This window comes from Oncorhynchus mykiss, chromosome 12 (genome assembly GCF_013265735.2).
Source record: "Oncorhynchus mykiss isolate Arlee chromosome 12, USDA_OmykA_1.1, whole genome shotgun sequence".
Lineage (NCBI taxonomy): Eukaryota > Metazoa > Chordata > Actinopteri > Salmoniformes > Salmonidae > Oncorhynchus > Oncorhynchus mykiss.
Window position 1 is genome coordinate 77,795,101 of NC_048576.1, and position 17,342 is coordinate 77,812,442.

The following is a 17,342-nucleotide window of genomic DNA, read 5'->3' on the forward strand; positions in this document are numbered from 1 at the left end:
TCAGGTCTGGGTGGCCTAGCTGCAGGCTGCTGAGAGGCACATTTAGTTCCTATCATCTCATTTCAAATGACAGCACTACGCCTTTCAGAAGGAGTAAAGGAGTAAAATAAGGCTAATTGTGTAATAGTGTGTGTGATTTGTGTGAGCAGATAGAACCTATCACGGAACTTCCTCTGCATCCCTGGTTTGGCGGGTTGATTAAATCGGTCTGATTATTTTGGGTTGCCAGTATTCTGTTTGATTGGATTAGTTTTGCCTGGAATATGACTGTTCTCACATCCAGCGCTGCTGCCAAGCTTTGATTTATTTTGTATTTTTCTGTCTGTCGCTGTCTCTCTCTCTCTCTCTCTCTACTTCTCTCTCTCCCTCAACGTTTCTCTCTCTCTCTCTCTTCCTCCATCTATTTCTCTCTCTCTCAGGCGTACGAGCGATCAGAGAGCTCAGAGGTGGCCTTCGTCACAGAGCTGGTGAAGAAACTCCTCATCATCATCTCTCGCCCAGCAAGGCTGCTGGAGTGCCTGGTGAGAACAGAAAACAGAACTCTCAACACAATCACAGTCATGGTAATGGTCATGAGAGTGTTCACAGTCACATTCACGGTCCATGGCCCCACTAATTATTTAACAGACCATATCCCTGGCCTGGACCAAAGACAAATTAATTTCCTTAAATAAATATGAGCACAAACAGTCATTATAAACATTTAAACAGGGGGTTTATTACACAGTAGGGCAAAAATACTGAGCTCCAACTAAGCACCTTGATAAAAGGCCCAATCTGACTGGCTAGCAATCCCATTTGCATTTAGATTAAAATTCCAGTTGCCTTGCTACAGTATTACAAATACCAGCGGCCCCCTGAAGTCCTGTCTGAGTCTCACAGACCGTGACTGTGTCATTTAAAGTTTGAGCCTGTGTGTGTAGCCCAGACTGACTCAGGGTCTCTGGTAGATCAGTAGTCCTGTCCTCTGGGTGAACGCAGCCAGCAGGCCTCATAAACTTGGCTTCCATCCAACCTTTTTATGTGCGTAAAGGACATGTTGGATAAAAAAAATGTCATGACAGGCCTGATGGAAACATCATGTTTTTTCGGTGAACCTTCCAAATGTCGACCAAACAAAATACATTAGACAAGCCCTTACAAAAAAAGATTGCAATTTTGAAACTGCAGTAAAAGTGCAGTAACTGCAGTTGACTGTGGTGTTTTAGACGCAGTAATTGCAGAATAACTGTAGTGTACTGCAGTTGAACTGCAGTTATACTGCACTCTAACTGCTAAATTACTGCTGTAAATAAAACAGTGGTATTTTGGACGCAGTATTTGCAGCATACTGTAGTTATACTGCACTCTGACAGCTAAATTACTGCTGTAAATAAAACAGTGGTATTTTGGACGCAGTATTTGCAGCATACTGTAGTTATACTGCACTCTGACTGCTAAATTACTGCTGTAAATAAAACAGTGGTATTTTGGACGCAGTATTTGCAGCATACTGTAGTTATACTGCACTCTGACTGCTAAATTACTGCTGTAAATAAAACAGTGGTATTTTGGACGCAGTATTTGCAGCATACTGTAGTTATACTGCACTCTGACTGCTAAATTACTGCTGTAAATAAAACAGTGGTATTTTGGACGCAGTATTTGCAGCATACTGTAGTTATACTGCACTCTGACTGCTAAATTACTGCTGTAAATAAAACAGTGGTATTTTGGACGCAGTATTTGCAGCATACTGTAGTTATACTGCACTCTGACTGCTAAATTACTGCTGTAAATAAAACAGTGGTATTTTGGACGCAGTATTTGCAGCATACTGTAGTTATACTGCACTCTGACTGCTAAATTACTGCTGTAAATAAAACAGTGGTATTTTGGACGCAGTATTTGCAGCATACTGTAGTTATACTGCACTCTGACTGCTAAATTACTGCTGTAAATAAAACAGTGGTATTTTGGACGCAGTATTTGCAGCATACTGTAGTTATACTGCACTCTGACTGCTAAATTACTGCTGTAAATAAAACAGTGGTATTTTGGACGCAGTATTTGCAGCATACTGTAGTTATACTGCACTCTGACTGCTAAATTACTGCTGTAAATAAAACAGTGGTATTTTGGACGCAGTATTTGCAGCATACTGTAGTTATACTGCACTCTGACTCTTTTATGCTAAAATTTTGAAATAATAACCCTTCAAATGGAAGTTAAGTTAACTTAGTGTCTTGCAATGACATGTTGTATGGTCCTCCCACTACAACTCATCAGGGAAGCATGCAGTTTATTAGGCTACAGATTCAATCATTTATGATGAACTTCACAGGGTGGTGAAAGTGCAAGGTCATGATCTTGATGCTCCTTTCCAATAAATATTGAGGGTCTTATTCTGGTGACATCATCATCGATGCAATAATCAATAATCTCATCAACTCAATTCTGGATCTCGAAGCCAGTTCTACTGCATTACTTTCATTGTTCCCCTCTAATTAGAGACCTGGGACACCAGGTGAGTGCAATTTATTATCAGGTAGGACAGAAAACCAGCAGGCTCCTGGCCTCGTAGGTTAAGAGTTGAATACCCGTGATGTAGGCTATGCGTGTGCTCTAGCCAACAGCGTGCAGGGCACAGAAACAGTACCATGCCAATACCAGAGTGGGCACAAATCAAATCAAATCAAAGTTTATTTGTCACGTGCGCCGAATACAACAGGTATAGTAGACCTTACAGTGAAATGCTTACTTACAGGCTCTAACCAATAGTGCGAAAAAAGGTGTGTGTGTGTGTGTGTGTGTGTGTGTGTGTGTGTGTGTGTGTGTGTGTGTGTGTGTGTGTGTGTGTGTGTGTGTGTGTGTGTGTGTGTGTGGGGGTAAGTAAATAAATAAAACAACAGTAAAAAGACATTTGAAAATAACAGTAGCATGGCTAGATACAGACACCGGTTAGTCAGGCTTATTGAGGTAGTATGTACATGTAGGTATGGTTAAAGTGACTATGCATATATGATGAACAGAGAGTAGCAGTAGCGTCAAATAGGGGTTGGCGGGTGGCGGGACACAATGCAGATAGCCCGGTTAGCCAATGTGCGGGAGCACTGGTTGGTCGGCCCAATTGAGGTAGTATGTACATGAATGTATAGTTAAAGTGACTATGCATATATGATAAACAGAGAGTAGCAGCAGCGTAAAAGAGGGTGAGACTCTGATGACTCTGATGACTCACTCGCTACATAAAACATTTGGGGTGAGAAAATCATCAGTAGAGTTGAAAATGTGATGGAAACCCATTTAACTAGTATTTTATATTTGGTACATGCATAGATGCAGGAAGTAGAAAAATCTGAATAATTAATTGAAAAAAATGTCTTCAAAAAAGTAGTGCACTGGGCCTTTACTAATCCAGTATTAGCGGACTGATATCGCGTCTGTAGTGCGGCAATAAAATGAGTTATATCTTGATTCAAGCAGTGTTATACCTGTGTCACACTGAATGTGGTCCCCCTGTTCCTGTCCCTCAGGAGTTTAATCCAGAGGAGTTCTACCACCTGCTGGAGGCAGCAGAGGACCACGCCAAAGAGGGACACCTGATGAAGACGGACATCCCTCGCTACATTATCAGCCAGCTGGGACTGACACGAGACCCTATAGAGGGTGAGCGAGAGAATGAGTCCGAGAGAGAGAGAGAAAGACGAAAACTTGACTTGTGTTGACTACTGTTGCTCTCTCACTCTATGTATTGCTGAAATGCAGCTCATAGGTACTCCCTCTGTATGTCCCCAGAAATGGTGAACCTGGACAGCTACGACAGTGAGGGACCTCTCACCCCAGAAACAGATGACTCAACAGAGGTGAGAACCTTGTCCCTACTCCACTTCTTCCCAGCCCACCCACCATCAACCCCCCTCTCCCTCTGTCCCTTTAGGTTAAGTAAAACTGTAGTCCAAGGTCCTGCTGACTCTAATGAATATGCTTCCTCTACTAATTACTTGGCACAGTGGACATTACCATACGTAATTGAGTCCATTTGCTTTGATTAGAGTCCGAATTCAAAGCAGGATATCCTCTAGTGCCTTGTAGCCTTGCAATCAGCCCTCCTTCAACCATCAGGACAGGTACCAAAATTCCGCTAACTGGACAAGAAGTCAGGAAGACAAGGGTAGCACTGGGGGAAAAAGAGACAACGTCACTCCTGTGGGCCTGGTGTTGGAGGTCTGGCCAGATCCAGTCTCGTCTTACCCTGCTGTCATGCTCTCTCCCTCAGGGCAAGATGAGAGCTATGAAGACGCCCGAAGAGGCTGACTTCCAGACCATAAAGCTGATCAGCAATGGAGCCTATGGGTGAGTGTGAGTGTGGGTGTGAGTGTGGGTGTGGGTGTGGGTGTGTGTGTGGGTGTGAGGGTGTGTTCACACATATGAATGTTACATTAGTACATGTCTCTGAGCCATCTGTTGATGTCCATTGAATGCTTTTAGGAGAAAACATTGGATTTACTCAGTAAAATGTGTATAAAATCAGATTACTAACTGTGTGTATGCGTGTGTGTGTCTCCAGGGCTGTTTACCTGGTCCGTCACCTGGAGACCCGTCAGCGTTTCGCCATGAAGAAGATCAACAAGCAGAACCTGATCCTGAGGAACCAGATCCAGCAGGCCTTCGTAGAGAGAGACATCCTGACCTTCGCTGAGAACCCATTCGTGGTCTCCATGTTCTGCTCCTTTGAGACCCGCAGGCACCTCTGTATGGTCATGGAGTATGTGGAGGGTAAGTTAACACAATAATACACTGGACACCTGTCTGTTTAGGACAAGAGCAGCATTTAGGAAATTGCTGGTGATGGGAATGTTAGCAGTCAGTCTGATCATGTGTTATCGGTTGCCAGGGGGAGACTGTGCCACCCTGCTGAAAAACATCGGGGCATTACCTGTGGAGATGGCACGCATGTACTTTGCCGAGACCGTCCTGGCACTGGAGTACATCCACAACTATGGCATCGTGCACCGCGACCTCAAACCAGACAAGTAAGACCTCACTTGGGTTGGCATTCAACAATTATCATATGGGACTCATTGGAGTGAACTCAAAGTTTGATTATATTACAGACACGAAGAGTGTTTCAGTTAACCTTTGACCTGTCTGTCCCCAGTCTTCTGATCACTTCCATGGGGCACATCAAGCTGACTGATTTCGGCCTGTCTAAGATGGGTCTGATGAGCCTCACCACTAACCTGTACGAAGGACACATTGAGAAGGACACCAGAGAATTCCTGGACAAACAGGTGTGCACTGTATATAGAGCAGAGAAACCCACCACAGTATACACAACCTTGGCAGGCGTTCAAAATTAATTTGCAGTAATATATTTAAATTTCTACATTTTCCATAACCATTCAGAAAAAAAACTATACCTAATCCATTTTTTATGTATTTATTTCTAGACAAATTAATAAATTAAGGCTGAATTTATAAATGTGTGCATATAGTTGTCAAAGCGTGAAGAAATGAAATGATCAACATCAAACAAAATGTTGATCAAAATGATAACCAAATATGCCTTAGTTATTATAATCAACTGATGTTCAGATGTTTTGTTTTTCCCACCCTTTGAATGGTGCTGCTTCAATTAAATCCCCAATTATTTATTGGCTCGGCTTTCTCACAGCAACAGATCTGACGAATACCCATCTGCACATGAAAACACAACGTCCAAAGCTTTCATGTTTCATCCTGGCATTCTCGCATTGATCCCCTCAGCTTGGCAGAAACGTGTATTGGCCACACATGTCTCCCACTCACATTTTGAGAGAGACTGGCCTTAGCATCTCACCAGTAGTGTTTTATCCATAAATATGAATACAGAGCCTCTCATAGGAGTGCTGTGGTTCTGCCCTCCATCAGGTGTGTGGCACGCCAGAGTACATCGCCCCGGAGGTGATCCTGAGACAGGGCTATGGGAAGCCAGTAGACTGGTGGGCTATGGGCATCATCCTCTATGAGTTCCTGGTGGGCTGTGTGCCGTTCTTTGGAGACACGCCTGAGGAGCTCTTTGGACAGGTCATCACAGGTGAGAGGTTGGGGGTTAGTGGGTTCATTGAGCAGCATCTTACAGCCATTTTGAAGCCATCTTTCTCACGTCTACATTGTCCAATGCAACTTATCTCTGTCTGTCTCTTGTAGATGACATAGTGTGGCCAGAAGGTGATGACGCTCTTCCTGCCGATGCCCAACATCTGATCTCTACTCTGCTTCAGACCAACCCACTGGTCCGACTGGGCACAGGTCAGCATAAACGTGCATGTTGACAACATGCTAACATCAGATGTGTGCTGTAACAGAGATGGACTAAACTGCCTATTCATAGTGAAAATAAAGATTTACTCTCTCGCTCGCCCTTTCATTCTCACTCTCTCTCTCTTTCTCTCTCTCTCTCTCTCTTTCTCTCTCTCTCTCTCATTCCTTCTCTTTTGCTGCCCCAGGCGGTGCATTTGAGGTGAAGCAGCACTCGTTCTTCACTGAACTGGACTGGAACAGTCTGCTGAGACAGAAGGCTGAGTTCATCCCCCACCTAGAGTCAGAGGAGGACACCAGCTACTTCGACAGTGAGTCTTTCTCTAACTGCACTGTCCCCTGGTTACATGAAGGGGAACTGTGCTGATTTGTTGCATTCTTAATGTATAGAATCACCATAAGGCAGTGGTTTTCAAACATTTTCAACGGGGACCCCATTCTCTTCTCCAGAATTTTTGGGGAACCCATTTTTTTGCAACAGTTTCTCGCGACCCCACCCCACCCCTAATCTATTGACAATAGCTACAGTGGGATAAAAAAGTATTTAGTCAGCCACCAATTGTGCAAGTTCTCCCACTTAAAATATGAGAGAGACCTGTAATTTTCATCATAGGTACACTTCAACTATGACAGACAAAATGAGAAAGAAAAAAAATCCAGAAAATCACATTGTAGGATTTTTAATGAATTTATTTGCAAATTATGGTGGAAAATAAGTATTTGGTCAATAACAAAAGTTTATCTCAATAATTTGTTATATACCCTTTGTTGGCAATGACAGAGGTCAAACGTTTTCTGTAAGTCTTCACAAGGTTTTCACACACTGTTGCTGGTATTTTGTCCCATTCCTCCATGCAGATCTCCTCTAGAGCAGTGATGTTTTGGGGCTGTTGCTGGGCAATACGGATTTTCAACTCCCTCCAAAGATTTTCTATGGGGTTGAGATCTGGAGACTGGCTAGGCCACTCCAGGACCTTGAAATGCTTCTTACAAAGCCACTCCTTCGTTGCCCGGGTGGTGTGTTTGGGATCATTGTCATGCTGAAAGACCCAGCCACGTTTCATCTTCAATGCCCTTGCTGATGGAAGGAGGTTTTCACTCAAAATCTCACGATTTTCATTTTTTCCTTTACACGGATCAGTTGTCCTAGTTCCTTTGCAGAACAACAGCCCCAAAGCAAGGTGTGTCCACCACCATGCTTCACAGTAGGTATGGTGTTCTTTGGATGCAACTCAGCATTCTTTGTCCTCCAAACACGACGAGTTGAGTTTTTACCAAAAAGTTATATTTTGGTTTCATCTGACCATATGACATTCTCCCAATCTTCTTCTGGATCATCCAAATGCTCTCTAGCAAACTTCAGATGGGCCTGGACATGTACTGGCTTAAGCAGGGGGACACGTCTGGCACTGCAGGATTTGAGTCCCTGGCGGCGTAGTGTGTTACTGATGGTAGGCTTTGTTACTTTGGTCCCAGCTCTCTGCAGGTCATTCACTAGGTCCCCCCGTGTGGTTCTGGGAGTTTTGCTCACCGTTCTTGTGACCCCACGGGGTGAGATCTTGCGTGGAGCCCCAGATCGAGCGAGATTATAAGTGGTCTTGTATGTCTTCCATTTCCTAATAATTGCTCCCACAGTTGATTTCTTCAAACCAAGCTGCTTACCTATTGCAGATTCAGTCTTCCCAGCCTGGTGCACGTCTACAATTTTGTTTGTGGTGTCCTTTAACAGCTCTTTGGTCTTGGCCATAGTGGAGTTTGGAGTGTGACTGTTTAAGGTTGGAGACAGGTGTCTTTTATACTGATAACAAGTTCAAACAGGTGCCATTAATACAGGTAACAAGTGGAGGACAGAGGAGCCTCTTAAAGAAGAAGTTACAGGTCTGTGAGAGCCAGAAATCTTGCTTGTTTTAGGTGACCAAATACTTATTTTCCACCATAATTGGCAAATACATTCATTAAAAATCCTACAATGTGATTTTCTGGATTTTCTTTCTGATTTTGATTGTCATAGTTGAAGTTTACCTATGATGAAAATTACAGGCCTCTCTCATCTTTTTAAGTGGGAGAACTTGCACAATTGATGGCTGACTAAATACTTTTTTGCCCCACTGTATATGTTGATTTCTACATCAACAAATAACCTTCAATAACATTTGAATTAGAAAGATCAGTGCGAAGGCCAAATTACAGAGGAATACATTTTTGAGGCTATTAAATCCTTTCAGTCTTGATGGCATACCGGTAGAGCCTTTAAAAAAAAAATGTTTTACCCCCTTTTCTCCCCAATTTTGTGGTATCCAATTGTTAGTAGTTACTATCTTGTCTCATCGCTACAACTCCCGTACGGGCTCGGGAGAGACGAAGGTCGATACCCATGCGTCCTCCGAAACACATCCCAACCAAGTCTTAACACAGCGCGCATCCAACCCGGAAGCCAGCCGCACCAATGTGTCAGAGGAAATACCGTGCACCTGGTGACCTGGTTAGCGTGCACTGCGCCTGGCCCGCCACAGGAGTCGCTAGTGCGCAATGAGACAAGGATATCCCTACCGGCCAAACTCTCCTTAACCCGGACGACGCTGGGGCAATTGTGCGTCGCCCCACGGACCTCCCGGTTGCGGCCGGTTGCGACAGAGCCTGGGCGCGAACCCGCGATGCAGTGCCCTAGACCACTGCGCCACCCGGGAGGCCCATACCAAGCCTTTTTTGATATACTAAAAGCTCCATTGTTAGATTGTTTTAACTACTCCTATAGAAATGGTAGTCTGTCAGGTACTCAGCAGGAAGGTCTTATTTCGCTATTATTAAAACAAGACCCAGATGGCAAATATAAAGACCCAGTCTATCTAAAAAACTGGAGGCCCCTTACACTTCAATGTTGTGATGCAAAATACTTGTGAAATGCATAGCACTCAGAATTAAAAGGGTTTTACCAGGTATTGTTCATCCTGATCAGATAGGTTTTTTACATGGACGATACATTGGAGACAATATACGACAACTACTAGAAATAATAGAACATCATGAAACATCTAAGAAGCAAGGCCTGGTATTTATAGCGGATTTTGAAAAGGCATTTGATAAAGTAAGACTGGATTTTATTTAGAAATGCCAGGATTTTTTCAATTTTGGTAATTCTCTTATAAAATGTATAAAACGAATGTATAGCAACCCCAGGTGTAAATAGTAAATAACGGCTACTTCTCAGAGAGTTTTGAATTGTCAAGAGGAGTTAAACAAGGGTGTCCGCTGTCACCATATCTATTCGTTATGGCCATCGAAATGTTAGCTATTAAAATCAGATCCAATAACAACATTAGAGGATTAGAAATCCAAGGCTTAAAAACCAAGGTGTCCGTGTATGCCGATGACTCAAGTTTTATATTAAGTCCGCAAGCTAGATCTCTGCAATATCTCATTGAAGATAACTTTTCTGTACTCTCTGCAATAAAACCTAATTATGCTAAGTGTACAATATTACATATTGGATCTTTAAAAAATACAACTTTTACATTACCCTGCAGTTTACCTATAAAATGGGCTGATGGTGAAGTAGACATACTTGGTATTTATATGACAAAATATATAAATAAGCTCTCCACAATGAATTTCAATAGAAAACTTGTAAAAATAGACTAAATCCTGCAACCATGGAGAGGTAAATACCGGTCTATCATATCTGTTTACTCACTTACTTATGGTGTTGCCTACTCCTGATGATTCGTTTTTCAAATCATACGAGGAAAAAATATTTAGCTTTATCTGGGATGCTAAACCAGACAAAATTAAACATGCCTATCTATATAATGAATATGAATTGGGTGGGTTGAGATTATTATATATAAAGCACTAAACCTCTCTCTAAAAGCTTCACTTATTCAAAAGTTTTATTTGAACCCTAAATGGTTCTCAAGTAGATTACTAAGAAAAGCTCATCCATTGTTTAAAAATAGCCTTTCTGATTAATTGAAAATGATACTTTCTTCAAAGTATCTCTCTTTTTCAAACAAGCATTGCAGCTGGCTACAATTTCAATTTCATCCCCCTGAAAAGATAGAACAAATATTAAGGCTGAACTCAAATATTAAGGCTGAACTCAAATGTGCTGGTTGGTAAAACACCTGTATTTATGGGAAAGTTTGAAAAGGGTATTTTGTTCTTTAATGATATTGTAAATTGGAATGTAAGAGTTATGTCCTTCATGGAGTTAACAGAATTGTACGGGAAGATCTGCTCGATCCAAGAGTACAACTAATTGATCACAGCATTACCCCTAAAATGGAGGAGGCAAGGGAACTGGTCTGCGGGAGGAGGTAGGGAACTGGTCTGTCTGCCCAATATAAAGGATCAAAACTGGCGGAGGAATAAAAATAGCATAAATAGGAAAGTATACCAGTTTCATTTGAGGACTAGGATGCTGACAACTGTGCCACACAGATTGCAAAATAGTTGGGAAGAGATTTTTGATGTACCAATTCCATGTGTTGATATATAAAACAACGCAAGATTCAAGACTTCGTACTTTTCAGCTAAAATGATTATATAGAATTCTTGCCACCAACAAAATGTTGAATATTTGGGAAATAAAATCATCAAAGCTCTGCAGGTTTTGTTGTGATGATACAGATTCAATAGACCATTTATTTTGGTATTGCCCTCAGGTAGCCTGTTTCTGGTCTCAGGTTCAGGAATGGCTGAAAATGCATAGCATTGATCTAAAATTGACCGTAGAAATAGTACTGTCAGGAGATCTGGAGAGACCGGGTCAGTCAATTACTAATATACTAATACTCTTAGTTAAAGTATTTATCTTCAACTCGCAATCTGTGGATTCTATTCGATTACATAGATTGAAATTGTACGTTAAACATTACAGCATAGTTGAAAGATATGTGTTGCATAGAAACCCGAAATGGGTGGCCAGCAGAGATAGATGGGATGGGCTGAGGGAAGCTGCGGGTTGGGATGTGGAACTGGAGACAAGTGGGAGTGGAGTTGCTGTGCAGGAGATAGAATGATGGTCAAAGATATATATATATATTTTAAAGTAAAAACATAATAAAAAAGTATATTTGAATGACACTGGGGGGGTAGTGTTTTTAGAACTAATGCCGGTTTGCTTGAGGTTGATGCCGTGCAGGCTTTTGAACACATGCATATACACATACTCTCATTCAAATAAACACATACAAGAACACACACATACATGTAATAGTGCCAGACATGCACACAAACATATACAGTTGGCTTTGCTGTTATGATTTTAGTTGTCCATGATGTCCTTTGTTTAAATGATTAGATAGATATGTTTTTGCATTGTTTGCTGTTTATCTGTCTTTTCCTTTTTTCTCTTTAGTTCATTCTCTTGGTTGTTGGGGAATTGGGGAACTGTGGGGGGGATTTTGGAGGGTTCGGGTTCACATTTTTTGGCCTGGTGGGAGATCTGTCAACGTTCCCTTGAGCAGGGCATTAACCCTGGCTGCTTCTGTGTGTCGCTCTGAATGGGAATCTGTTGGATGACTGGTATGATGTAGTTGTTGAGCGGCTTCAATGCAAGTATATTGTATGTTTCGGATATTCAAACAAAAAATGTATAAAAAAACGTTTGAATCTCTTATCAAAGAAACCAATAAATACATTTACATAATAAAATAATATTTCTCAAAAAGGTTTACATATTGTCCCACACAATAATCTTTACTCTTTGTTCCTAAAAAATGTTGGTTTGGTCGCAACCCCGACTTTGAATACCACTTGCATAAGGGATAGAGATAAGAACTAGCTGTGTTTGGAGCTTTGAGGCACTTGTCCATGCTATTTGTCTGTTTTCATTTGTAAGTGTGTGTGTGTGTGTCATGTCCTCTTCCGTCCCCAGCCCGCTCAGACCGCTACCACCACGTCCACTCTTATGATGAGGACGACACCAATGATGATGAACCTGTCGAAATCCGTCGTTTCTCCTCCTGCTCCCCTCGCTTCAGCAAGGTCAAACTCTACACTTACTCATCTTTACCTTAAAACTTCAATTAAACACAGTCTCAAATAGCCGACCTGTCCATTTTAATAGCCGGCCAACGCTACACATTTCAGCTAATAAACACCTGTTTCAAATAAACACTGGGTCTAAATGAATTGTTTACAACATTACCATGAATTACCATGAATTGTTTACAAGGTTTAATGTTTAATTTGTTACATTAAATAATTCAGTAATGTCTCGAAAAAGTGATGGCAATCAGCAGTTTTTATCACCAGTAAGAAACTGCTAGCCATTGGCTGCTAACAGATGAGAACTGCTAGCCATTGGCTGCTAACAGATGAGAACTGCTAGCCATTGGCTGCGAACAGATGAGAACTGCTAGCCATTGGCTGCGAACAGATGAGAACTGCTAGCTAACTGGCAAGCACAAAAACTGTGCTTGCCAGTTACAGACCCTCCAGAAATCAGCTGTTCGCTCTAGTGATGAAAGTAAGAACTGCAGAAAAAAATGCACATTCAAAGGGGAGAATAATTATTTTGTCAAGGGTGGGGTTCTTTATACATTTTTATTAGAGGCAAACTAAGACAAAATAAATGTGGCACAGTGTGTAAATGACAGCACATTTGTGCAGGAAATTAAGATATTGATTAAAATACTGGAAGTGAATGCTGGAATTAAACAATGAAGTAAGCAAATGAGCAAACGCTGTGTGCATTTAAGGAAAGAGACTCATGACTCAAATAGAAGCCTGTGTCTAATAAGCGTCTGTTGTGTTTAGTGATTCAAGCAAATAAATGCCTGGGCTATTATTTGATGTTTCCGTAAAACCTATACTTCGGCCTAATTAGTTATTCTGTCTCACCTCCCTTCTCCAACACTCCTTGGAGATTAACTTGATGCCCCTCATTGTACAAGTCTAGGCCATGTAAACGTGCCTTCCCTAAAGCCTGTCAGTAAATCTCATAATCCTAAATTCTCATGAGTCTTTCTTTTAAAATGGTTTCAGTAGCACAATTAGCTTTCACAGATTAGTCAAGAAGGGGAGATCTGAGCAGAAAGAGACATACGTCTGAGCCAAGTGACTTAACGTGACTATCACACATGGTAGACTAAGTCATGAAAGAACCTCTATGGTAACCTTGGATTTTATTGACACACATGCATCTTTCTGCTCAGATCTCCCCTTCTTGACTAATCTGTGAAAGCTAATTGTGCCACTGAACCCCTTGTAAAAGAAAGAATCATGGGAAAATATGTCATTTTTCCCTCTGTGGGTGCTGAAAGCTTATGCGTCCTCTCTCTGTTGGGAACTACAGGTGTACAGCAGCATGGAGCACCTGTCCCAGCTGGAGCACAAGCCCCCGACGGTGACCCGGCGGGAGCACAAGGGCCCCAGGGAGGACCGGGCGGCCAAGAGAGAGAGCCTGGGCAGCCTGACCTTGAGAGATAAGAGCTGGAGGACAGGATCACCTGAGATGTGAGTATGACCACTACTGTACTCTGACTAGTACTAGTGCCCTCTTACCTTGCATAACAAGTAGGAAATGTGACATTGTTGGTCCTCATTATCAAGGCTCTCATTATCATTACTCATTGTTTGTTTTCATAAATACAATACATTTATTCTGTGTTGTGAGTAGGAAGCGACTGTCATGCTCAGAGTCATCCTTCACTGAGAGTGACTCCAGTCCTCCATCTGGGGCCCGGCGACGCTTTTCTGCCCTCATGGACACTCACCGCTTCGCCTCCCCACTAGAGGCCGATCCTGAGCTGCCAGTGCCCACCAGGCAGCCCCCAGTCAAGGCCAGGGGCACCTCTCTGGAGGGAGCCATGGGCACCACATCCAGCCAGGGGGATTTTAGGAAGGAAAAGGAGGGCAACGGTTTGACTGCTGGAGGTGAGGGCATTTGGCATTAGATAATGGATGAATCCTGGCTTGACATACACTTTGATACCTACATGATATTATTCCTCCATCTTTCTGCTCTGCTCCAGACAAGCTGCTGAGGCCAGCTGATGTACCAATGGGAGTCATCCCCAGCCCCAACAGTACTGTGACTGCTGGGGCAACAGAGCCCCAGGGGTCCCGGGCCACCAACGAACTGGTCCTGAGGAGGGTCCGCCACAGCCAGCTCTCAGCTGAGGGAGAGAAACGCAACTCGCGACCCATGACCAAGGTCATCAAGTCTGCCTCCACCACAGCCCTGTCTGTCATCATACCTACAGGTGAGGAGCTGGAAGGCAAGGGAGTGTGAGAAGAACGGGGCTGTCTGTTGCTAATGACAATATTAATGTTAAAAAGTTAAAACGGTTAACTGGGCTTGTTATGGAAAATTGTACATTTCTTAAAGACTATCTATTGCTTTGACCTTCAATTGACTTATTCAGATGTTTTTTCTCACACTTTATTCCTGTGATTCTCTCCCCCCTCCTCAGTGGAGCAGCATGGTATGTCCCCCCTGGCCAGCCCCATGTCTCCTCGATCCATATCCTCCGACCTGTCGTCTCGTGACTCCTCCCCCAGCCGAGACTACTCACCCACGGTCAACGTGCTGCGTTCTCCCATCACCATCCACCGCTCTGGGAAGAAGTACGGTTTCACCCTCCGAGCCATTCGAGTCTACATGGGAGACAGTGATGTCTACAGCGTACACCACGTGGTCTGGGTGAGACAGCGATAGAGATGATATGTTCTGTGTTAATTTCTATGGAGAAAGTAGTGTTAAGTAGACATCACTCTTTTGAGAAGTTCTGTATCATAAGAAAGCATCGCTACAATTGTAGTGGAAAAAACAGACTTGTCGAATAGCATGATTACTTGTTTGATTGATGTTGATCTGTTTCAATCACAGCATGTGGAGGACGGAGGCCCTGCCCAGGAGGCGGGACTCTGCGCTGGTGACCTCATCACTCATGTGAACGGGGAGTCTGTCCACGGGCTGGTGCACACTGAGGTGGTGGAGCTCATTCTGAAGGTGAGAGGAAAGGAAAGAAACAGGTGTTTCTTTTTACAGTATAGAATACAGGCGAAGCCCATCATACACTGTGCACAATTATTAGGCAAGTGAGTATTCTGATATTATCATTATTTCTATGCACATTTTCCAACTCCAAACCATATAAACTTGAATGCTTTTTGGATTTAATCATTTTCAGGTGATATGTATTTGTGTAATGAGGGAGGGTGTGGCGAAAGTGAATAACACCTTATGTCAAGGTGTGCATAATTATTAGGCAGCTTCATTACCTCAGGTAAAATGGGCCAAAAAAGAGATTTAACTAACACTGAAAGTGCCACCATATTCCAGAACTGAGAAGAATTAAACATCAAGCTACCAGGAACCCATTATCCTCCAGTGCCACCATATTCCAGAGCTGAGAAGAATTAAACATCAAGCTACCAGGAACCCATTATCCTCCAGTGCCACCATATTCCAGAGCTGAGAAGAATTAAACATCAAGCTACCAAGAACCCATTATCCTCCAGTGCCACCATATTTCAGAGCTGCTACCTACCTGGAGTGTCCAGAAGTACAAGGTGTCAAGTGCTCAGAGACATGGCCAAGGTCAAGAAGGCTGAAACACCACCACCACTGAATAAGATTCACAAGTTGAAGCGTCAAGATTGGGCAAAGAAATAGCTGAAGACAGATTTTTCGATGGTTTTATGGACAGATGAAATGAGAGTGACTCTTCATGGAACAGATGGATGGGCCCGTGGCTGGATCAATAATGGACACAGGGTACCACTTTGATTCAGGCGCCAGCAAGGTAGAGGAGGGGTACGGGTATGGGCTGCTATCATTAAGGATAAGGTAGTTGGACCTTATCAGGTTGAAGATGGACTGAAACTGGACGATACTTTCTTCAAGCAGTGGCACAGGAAGTAGTCCTCAGCATACAAGAAGGCCATGATCTTTATGCAGGACAATTCTCCATCACGTGTATCCAAGTACCCCACTGCTTGGCTAGCCAGCAAGGGCCTCAAAGATGCCTGAATCATGACCTGGCCCTCTTCCTCACCTGACTTAAATCCTATTGAGAACTTGTGGGCCCTTCCCAAACATGAGATTTACAGTGAGGGAAGACAATACACCTCTTTGAACAGCATTTGGGAGGCTGTAGTTGCTGCTTCAGCGAAAGTTGATCGAGAACAGATCAAGAAACTGACAGACTCCATGGATGAAGGCTCATGGCAGTATTTGAAAAGGAGGGTGGCTGTATTGGTCACTGAATATTTTTGAAAGGCCAAACTTGTTATTTAATTGTTACTTATTTGTTACACTTACTTTAAAAATTGAGAATAAAAAGTGAGTTGAGACAAATTATTTTTGTAGTTTAGTTGCCTAATAATTGTGCACACTAATAGTTGCCTAACACTTATATATTCCCCTGAGAAAGACAAACCTCTCTATTCCTTTGTTAAACATTCAGGTTTGAGATGCAATAACATTTTGGATTGACTGAGAGCATTGTTTGTTCAACAATAAAATGAATCCTGAGGAATACAATTTGCCTAATAATTCTGCAAGCAGTGTATACTGTACTTTTTTTGTTTCCGTTGTTTCTCCAGAGTGGAAACAATGTGACGGTGACCACCACGCCCTTTGAAAACACCTCCATCAAGATTGGTCCTGCCCGCAAGTCCAGCTACAAGTCCAAGATGGCACGGCGCAACAAGAAGATAGGGGCTAAGGAGGGACAAGAAAGGTACAAGTGGGTTTCTCTGCACAGCAGATGCTACACTATGATTTCAGATGAGCGCTCTAGAAAATCAATGTCATTGACTCTGTTCTTCTAACTCTCTCATCCTCCCACCTCTCTCATTTCACTTCTTATTCGCAGTAAGAAGCGCAGCTCGTTGTTCAGGAAGATCACTAAGCAGTCGAACCTGCTCCACACCAGCCGCAGCCTGTCCTCTCTGAACCGCTCTCTGTCATCAGGGGACAGCCTCCCAGGCTCCCCCACCCACAACCTCTCTGCCCGCTCCCCCACACAGAGCTACCGCTCCACCCCCGACTCCACCTACCTGGGTCAGTATGAAGGGCAATATTCTACCTACATTACTGTACAGCACTC

At 42.9% G+C, this 17,342-nt stretch overlaps 1 protein-coding gene across 2 annotated transcripts in view; it reads left to right on the forward strand.

Annotated features, from left to right (window-relative positions):
• LOC110538482 (microtubule-associated serine/threonine-protein kinase 1) overlaps positions 1 to 17,342 on the forward strand; it is a 64,045-nt gene that overhangs the window by 42,894 nt on the left and 3,809 nt on the right. For both annotated transcript variants that reach the window (XM_036938576.1, XM_036938577.1), the window contains exons 8-25: positions 420 to 521; positions 3,516 to 3,648; positions 3,778 to 3,845; positions 4,259 to 4,335; positions 4,550 to 4,758; positions 4,877 to 5,015; positions 5,141 to 5,273; positions 5,893 to 6,058; positions 6,172 to 6,273; positions 6,471 to 6,593; positions 12,158 to 12,267; positions 13,580 to 13,740; positions 13,904 to 14,160; positions 14,259 to 14,489; positions 14,700 to 14,929; positions 15,116 to 15,238; positions 16,837 to 16,973; positions 17,109 to 17,296. In XM_036938576.1, coding sequence (XP_036794471.1) covers positions 420 to 521; positions 3,516 to 3,648; positions 3,778 to 3,845; positions 4,259 to 4,335; positions 4,550 to 4,758; positions 4,877 to 5,015; positions 5,141 to 5,273; positions 5,893 to 6,058; positions 6,172 to 6,273; positions 6,471 to 6,593; positions 12,158 to 12,267; positions 13,580 to 13,740; positions 13,904 to 14,160; positions 14,259 to 14,489; positions 14,700 to 14,929; positions 15,116 to 15,238; positions 16,837 to 16,973; positions 17,109 to 17,296 — 2,689 coding nt within the window. The remainder of the gene's footprint in view (positions 1 to 419; positions 522 to 3,515; positions 3,649 to 3,777; positions 3,846 to 4,258; positions 4,336 to 4,549; positions 4,759 to 4,876; positions 5,016 to 5,140; positions 5,274 to 5,892; positions 6,059 to 6,171; positions 6,274 to 6,470; positions 6,594 to 12,157; positions 12,268 to 13,579; positions 13,741 to 13,903; positions 14,161 to 14,258; positions 14,490 to 14,699; positions 14,930 to 15,115; positions 15,239 to 16,836; positions 16,974 to 17,108; positions 17,297 to 17,342) is intronic.